This window comes from Octopus bimaculoides, chromosome 1, assembly GCF_001194135.2.
Source record: "Octopus bimaculoides isolate UCB-OBI-ISO-001 chromosome 1, ASM119413v2, whole genome shotgun sequence".
Classification (NCBI taxonomy): Eukaryota; Metazoa; Mollusca; class Cephalopoda; order Octopoda; family Octopodidae; genus Octopus; species Octopus bimaculoides.
In genome coordinates, this window is record NC_068981.1 from 132615200 (window position 1) to 132623015 (window position 7816).

General features: G+C 37.0%; 1 protein-coding gene across 12 annotated transcripts in view; it reads left to right on the top strand.

The window, feature by feature from the left end:
* The window catches only part of LOC106870292 (large neutral amino acids transporter small subunit 2), a 273162-nt gene that overhangs the window by 165520 nt on the left and 99826 nt on the right, over positions 1–7816 (top strand). For all 12 annotated transcript variants that reach the window (XM_052970761.1, XM_052970818.1, XM_052970793.1 and 9 more), the window contains one exon: positions 5183–5308. In XM_052970761.1, coding sequence (XP_052826721.1) covers positions 5183–5308 — 126 coding nt within the window. The remainder of the gene's footprint in view (positions 1–5182; positions 5309–7816) is intronic.

Sequence of the window (7816 nt, forward strand, 5' to 3'; positions counted from 1 at the left end):
TTTAGTCAGCCTGAGGCTATAGTAGAAGATTCTTGCCCAAGGTGCCACACAGTGGGACTGAACCTGGAACCATGTGGTTAGGAAGCAAGCTTCTTATCACACGACCATGTTATATCTAATCACACAAAACTGAACTAAATTGATGTGTGTGTAATGACATTACAACATTTTAGTTTTATTTTTTATTTTATTTTATTTCTTTCAAAAGTTTTAAAGAGAAAAACATCCCTACAATTTATACACCTTCAAATTTGTCTTTATTCCTCCTCTCAATCCAGTAGTGGCCAGATTGCTAAACCAATTTACTGTCACAACATGGAGTATAAGACTGCTTTGCCTCTCATGGTGTTCACAAAACCTTTATTGATTTACCAGTGATATCAGCTATTTCCATCTCCACCAGTTCCAACATATATGTATCTAACAGCAGTGTGAACTTGCACTAGTTATCTTCCTTGACCATCATCACATCACTGAATGGTTGGGTAACAACCTCCAAGATATAGCTCTTAGTGGAAGTATCAGCAACAGTTACATCCTATATCAAAAAGATTCTTGAGAAATGCATAAAATAGGCCATACCATTTGGACATTTGCCATCACTGAGGTTCAGTGTGATGAGTTCCAATATCACCATTATGTCTATAGACACTAAAGGTTGTCGAGTATCTCTCAGGACACTGAAATGATACAAGAATGCATTACACTCTAGGGATTGATTACACCATAACATTTTACTCTTGCTTGAGTATATGCCAACTCAGAAAGTACCATTGTCAAGCTTGGTACTGATAGGAAATACTGGAAAGCAAATGCGCCAGACTTTACTATGCAGTAGTCAATTGAGTGAGATTTCGTTGATTTTGTGTGTCTTCAAACATGTACTCTGTATGTTTCTCAATTAAGTTTTCATTCCAGTTGTGTTGCTTTGTCTTTGACACTAATTTGATTTTGAATCCCAAACTGATTATCCATTCCTCCAAAATAAGCTGTGTATGGTCTATGAATGAGGAAGATCCATTAGGATTGGAAAGGATTCTCATAGCTAATGTTGCTGTAGTATGTAGTCATAAAATATATGATGATAGTTCAAGTCAGATAATATCCTGGGAAGGCTTCTCAATACTATTTTCAGAGTGGCTAATAACCAACTGATGTCATTGAAACTGACATTAGATATGTCTGCTGGAATCCTCCTTATAAGCTGATCTGTAGCAGTGAGGTGATTGTTTTACCTCTACAGTTGGGCAGAGAAAGTACGTCAATTTTGGCATTGTGCAGTTTGTTAATCAACATGGTGCCAGTTGGTTCTGTGTCCAGTTGTTTCAATTGAAAACAGCAGATGGAATGTTTGCTGGTGTGCAACTTGTTTGGTCAAAATGGAATTAAACAATTATTGATGTATGAAGCAGCTTTGAATAAAACATATCTGTTACTTAGTATGTTTTCGTGTCCTGCTACTAAAGCACAGCATATCTCCTACATGCAAGTTGGAATATGAATTGATAGCATGTATCATGCTTTCACAAATTGCTTTAGGGCCGACATAGACATCTTTGTGGTCCTCCTACCTTTTACTCAGCAAAACATTAACAATAGGACTTCTGGATGAACTCAGCTGGTACTCATTTTCAGCTGAGTAGTCATGAGCAACATGAGATAATACACCTTGCTCAAGGACACACCATGCTCTTCGGTCTGGGTATTGAACCAATGACCTTTCCTTATGGTTACCAGCCCAACGCATTGCCCATTAAGCCACACATCATTACATGATTTATTATTAAGGTGGGAGGAAAAAAATAGAAAAATTTGGTTTGTGTTCCTAAGAACCTAGCTACACTTAATGAAGAGTATTACAAAGGAATTTCCTAATGTTATTGCTCAGAATGTGTCCAAAGAGCCAGTCTTGTCTGGAGTAACAATATTAATAAAATAATAAGAAATAACTCCTATTACAGTTACTAACATGAAGTTCACTCGCCTCATTGCTTGTTTATTAATTAGTAAAAAGGAATGTAAACGGCATAACATTCTGCTGCTTTAATTAGGTTCATTTTCTAAGTTCTGTTTTCCATTAAGTGTAAAGCATCGAAGAAACTATAAATTACTTTCTTTCCTCTAGGTATATTCTCCAGATTTTGGTTTTGTTTCTGTTATGTACAAAGAGGAGAAGCATAGCTGTATGGGTAACAAGTTTGCTTTGCAGCCAGGTAATCTTGGTTCTGATTCCAATGCATCGTTTGGCATTGTCTTCTATTAGGCTGATATATATATATATATATATATATATATATATATATATATATCCTCCTCATCATCATTTAATGTTCATTGTCCATGCTGGCATGGGTTGGATAGTTTGACCGGGGCTGGCAAGCTGAAGGTTGCACCAGACTCCAGTCTGATTTGGCATGCTTTCTATGGCTGGATGCCTTATGTGTGTGTGTGAAGGCGTGTGGCTTTGTGGTTAGGCTGTTACGCTCATGGTTGCTAGATTGTGGGTTTGATTTTGTCCAGCATGCTAACAATTGTCAGTTCACTGCCTCATGCTACAATTTGGGTGGCCAAACATATACATCTATCCTTGTTTACCTTTTGTGCCAGTGACACATAAACAGCACCCATTACACTCTTGGAGTGGTTGGCATTAGGAAGGGCATCCAGTTGTAGACACTACGTTAAATCAGACTGGGGTCTGGTGCAGCCCTCCTGCTTACCAGTTCCAGTCAAACTGTCTAACCCATGCCAGTATGAAAAGCAGACACTAAATGATGATGATGATGATGATGATGACAACACATGGGACGAATAAGGCCTGAAATAACACTGCACACCTTACAGTGCATTGAATCATAATATGGTACTGGGCTTATTGTAGGATAATGAGAGAATGGCAAAAGCTTAATAGTGAAAGGTGTTTTGCAGCTTTGGCAGCATGGTTACATGTTCATTTCTGTGGTAAGAAGTTGTATGTTTAAATTAATTTAAAATTCCTAAACTAAAAGTAATTTTTTTTCAATAATTATTTTCTTACAATATTCTTACAATATCATCATAATTTAAGGCGGCAAGCTAGCAGAGATGTTAGCATGCCAGGCAAAATACTTAGTGGTATTTCATCTGCTGTTACGCTCTGAGTTCAAATCCCGCTGAGGTCGACTTTGCCTTTCATTCTTTTGGGGTCGATAAATTAAGTACCAGTTACATACTGGGGTCAATCTATTTGACTGGCCCCCTCCACCAAAGTTTTGGGCCTTGTGCCTAGAGTAGAATTTATGATCCACTTTTAGAAGTCAGAAACAAAACTTAGTCGTGTACGATAAGCTTATCAAACAGTTTACATCTCAAAGAAGAATAGAACTTAAATATAAGTATTTTAAGTAAATAAAATTATATGATTTCTTATTTTTCAGCATGTGTGCATAAGAAAATTATGGCTTATATTAGAATGCTTACAATTTATAGGGTATTATTAATTAGGTTTACTTTAGTGCTATATATCTGTATCCCAACTGAATTAAGTTTACATTATTTACATTTTGGATCCCACATTTTGAATTGAAATACACAATTTCTATGCCTAATTTCAATAATATTAATGGTAGTCATAGTATGGTCAGTGTGGCAACACACCTGATGACAACAATTACCATACACCACTGATGTGTGTGTGTGTGTGTGTGTGTGTGTGTGTGTATCTGTGTTTGTTTTCTACCACTGCTTGACAACTGGTATTGGTGTGTTTACAACCCTGTAACTTAGCAGTTCAGCAAAAGAGACTAATAGAATAAATACCAGGCTTTTAAAAAAACAATACTGGGGTTCATTCATTTGACCAAAAAGTCTTCAAAGTGTGTCCCAGCATGGCCACAGTCTAATGAAAGATAAAAGATAAAAGCTAGTAAAAGATAAAAGTTATTTAGCAAATTAACTTTCTCATTATTAAATTGGAGTCAGGAACAATTTAACAGAAAATTATGATGGAAGATTATAATTTAGAGCACTTTAAAACAGATTATGTCATAGAATTTGATGCAGTCTCATGTGGGCTGGTATTAAAAGAGTTATAGTGTTATTAGCATTGATTTATTAATTCTCATGTGACCTATATTTAACTATAATTAAACCACTTAGAATTTAAAAAATGGTGTTTTAATTATTTCCCTGAAGCTGGGACATGGGGAAAACATTACAAATTACAGGTGCCAAATAGCTCGATTGATCAGCTATGTTAAAATCGTACCAGATGTAATTAAAATTCTATAATTTGCTTTGCTAGAGTTTTTTTAAGGTTTAATATTTGTCCTTATTTTTTGACAACAACTGCTAGTCATTGACTTACAGGATTACACTTACAAGAAGTCAAGCATATGCTTCATGCATACTTGAGCTTCTGATTCACTGTTGTACAGTCTCTTCTCTCTGCTTTTCCTATTACTTCTATAATGGCCTCTGTTTTTCAGACCTGACTAATCTGATACCTCTTCTACTTGGACACTCCTTGCCACTTGTCTCTCCTTCTGTTATCATTCTTGTTAAGCCCAAGGTCCCCTTCCCCAGGTCCAGGTCCCATATCAATTACTTCCCCCATTCCTTCTTCCTCAGTATACTATCCCTCTGGAATCTCCAACCTGATCGTGTTTTTCTTGTGGCTGTTGACTTTCAACAGCTTCAACAAAAAACATTAACATCTTCAGTCTTACTCATTTTTGAGGTCCTGCAGAATAATATAAACCTAGTCCCTCTGTCTTTCTCTCTCACTCTCTCTTTCACTTGTGTTTTCTCTTTCTATTGTTTTATTGATTTCACTTTTTCTGTTTCTCTCTTTGTCTCCCCCTTTACCTTCTCTTTTTATATATATATATATATATATCTTTTCTCATTTGAATAATTACCTCCCTTGATGTAACACACGGCCAAAACAGCCAAACCACAGGAACATCAAGAATTATAGTATAATTCTATTCAAATTAGCAACTCACTCTCCCTGCCACCTGCTCTTGATGTAAATGTATTTGCTGTAATAGTTCTTTAAATTTGCTCCAACTGTATTTCTCTGTACAACTGTCTTTGATGACAAAATTTCTTATATATGATATAGCATTTTAACTTAACTTTCAAACAACAAATATCATAAATTACAGTTTTGTTTACTTTAGATATTTTGTTTCATTTTCAGCATTCATAGTCTTCATCAACTGTGCAAACGTAAGGTGGGCTGCCAGGGTGCAGGGAATTTTCACAGCAACCAAAATATTTGCTTTACTTATTGTTATTGTTGTTGGATTTTATACATTAATATCAGGTAAGTGTTCTACATTTACTCCTTTTTTTATATAAGAATCTTCATATGTTACCTACCAAGACCTCCTCTTGTCTCGTGTTATCAACTTACTTTTAACTGCCTTCATACCATATTATCCAAGTTATGAACTTACCCAAAACTACACCTTGTCCATGTTACCAGCCCACCCAAAACTGATCCTGATCCCATGTTGCCAATCTATCTAAAACTACTTTTGGCCCCTTATTAATCCATTCGCAACTATCTGTTGTCTTGTTTTACCAACCCACAAAAGGCTACCTTTTATCCCTTGTTGCCAACCCAACCAAAACTGATCCTGGCCCCATGTTACCAACACATCTAAAACAAACTATCTTTGGCCCTTTATTAATCCATTCATGACTACTTGTTGTTCTGTGTTACCAATCCACAAAAGGCTACCCTTTATCCCATGTCACCAACCCACCCAAGATCATACTACCATGCCCTTCACCATCTCCCAAACTCACCCTTCAGCCAATCAAGACTCCTAATGTCATGCTACCAATCTCTCCAGTACTGGGGCGTGTCACATGTTACCAAATCCACATGTTACCAAGCTGCCCAAAACTGTTCACATTAAGGTGTCCATAATTAGATCAAAATTTTGATTGGAATTTTGTTATTACATCATCATCATCATCATCGTTTAACATCCACTTTCCATGCTAGCATGGGTTGGATGATTTGACTGAGGACTGGCGAACCTGATGACTGTACCAGGCCCCAATCTGATCTGGCAGAGTTTCTACAGCTGGATGCTCTTCCTAATGCCAACCACTCTGAGAGTGTAGTGGGTGCTTTTACGTGCCACCGACACGAGGGCCAGTCTGGTGGTACTGGCAACAGCCACGCTCAAATGGTGTTTTTATGTGCCACTTGCACAGGAGTCAGTCCAGCGGTGCTGGCAACGACCTCGCTCGAATGTTTTGTTCACATGCCACCGGCACAAGTGCTAGTAAGATGACGCTGGTAACGATCATGCTCAAATGGTGTTTTTTATGTGCCACTGGCACGGAAGCCAGACCGCTGCTCTGGCAGTGATGGTGCTGTTAGCACTCCACTGGCACTTACATGAATAACAATTCAAGATTTCAGTATCTAAAATAGCTATCACGGTCATAGGTTAATTCTCTGCACCAAAACTAAACCTCTCACATTATTATTACTATTTTAATATCAGTTGTGAGATATATGGATGTATTAGATTGGATTGTGTTATGGTCTTTTATTCATTATGGCCTCTTGTATCATTTCATTCATGAAGTCTAATGTCTGGTGATCTGACCTCACCTCTTCTTCCCGTCTTCTTGGTTTTCTTCTTTTGCTCTGAGTACTTTCCACTGTTGATACACGGCACATTTCTATCCAGGGTTTTATTCCCATTCATTTATATTCATATCAGTGCTATCATTTCTGCTGCATACATCAGCTGTATCATTAATTCTCAACCACATCTTGGAGTCACTTGTACTCAGCTTCACATACAAGACAAGATTAGAATTAAGCAAAAAAAAGAAAAAAAAAAAAAAAGAAAGGGAAGCCTTTATTAGTTGGATAACTAAAGGGAATGTCCATGAACTGTGTAGGCCCTTCCACATTGGACCCTGGTCTCCTGCTGAGTCATCAGAGTGGTGTTAGGATAAACAGCATGTCTTGTTTTGGATGTTTTAAACTTGGCAGAACCCATCTCTTTCCAGGTAGAGGCACAGCTAATTTCTTCCACATAGTACTGGACCGTTAATTTATTTATTGATCCCAGAAAGTCAAAAAGCAACGTTGATCATGGTGGGATTTGAACTCAGTGTGCAAAAGCCGGAATGAATACCATAAAACATTCTATCCAGTGCTTTAATGAGTCTGCCAATTTGCCAGTTTGGTACTGATGAGATTGTTGTGGGTGATGTTTAGTTGCAACATTTGTTGATCAATGGCTGTAGTCAGAACATAGTGGGGAAGAAATTTCAGAGGGTTGTAAGTTCTAGAGAAGAAAGAGTGGATAAATGTCCTTATTTTATCAACCTTGAAAGGATGAAAGGCAAAGTCAACTTGGGCAGAATTTGAACTCAGTATATAATAGTATACAATAGTAGTACAATCTAGTATACAATATGCAATAGCATAGAGTATTATCGATCCATTTTGGTTGATTTTAACATTCAGTTTCACACAGGAATTAGGTAATTAGGTGATTACATAATCCCTGCACAAATGCTATATACTAAGATTAATATACCCACTCTATTGACAAATGTATGACTGTCTGGCTCTCCTGACTAATGGATTCTCTCACACACACACACACACACACACACACACACACACACGCGCGCACACATGTACATGCTTGAATATTATCAATTCTAGCTATATGTCTCATCTTTTAATCTCATAATCTGCCTACATGCATAGAAAAGACATATGTCAACTTGAATGTGGGCAATGAAATGTGTGTGTAAATATATATATATATATATATATATATATATA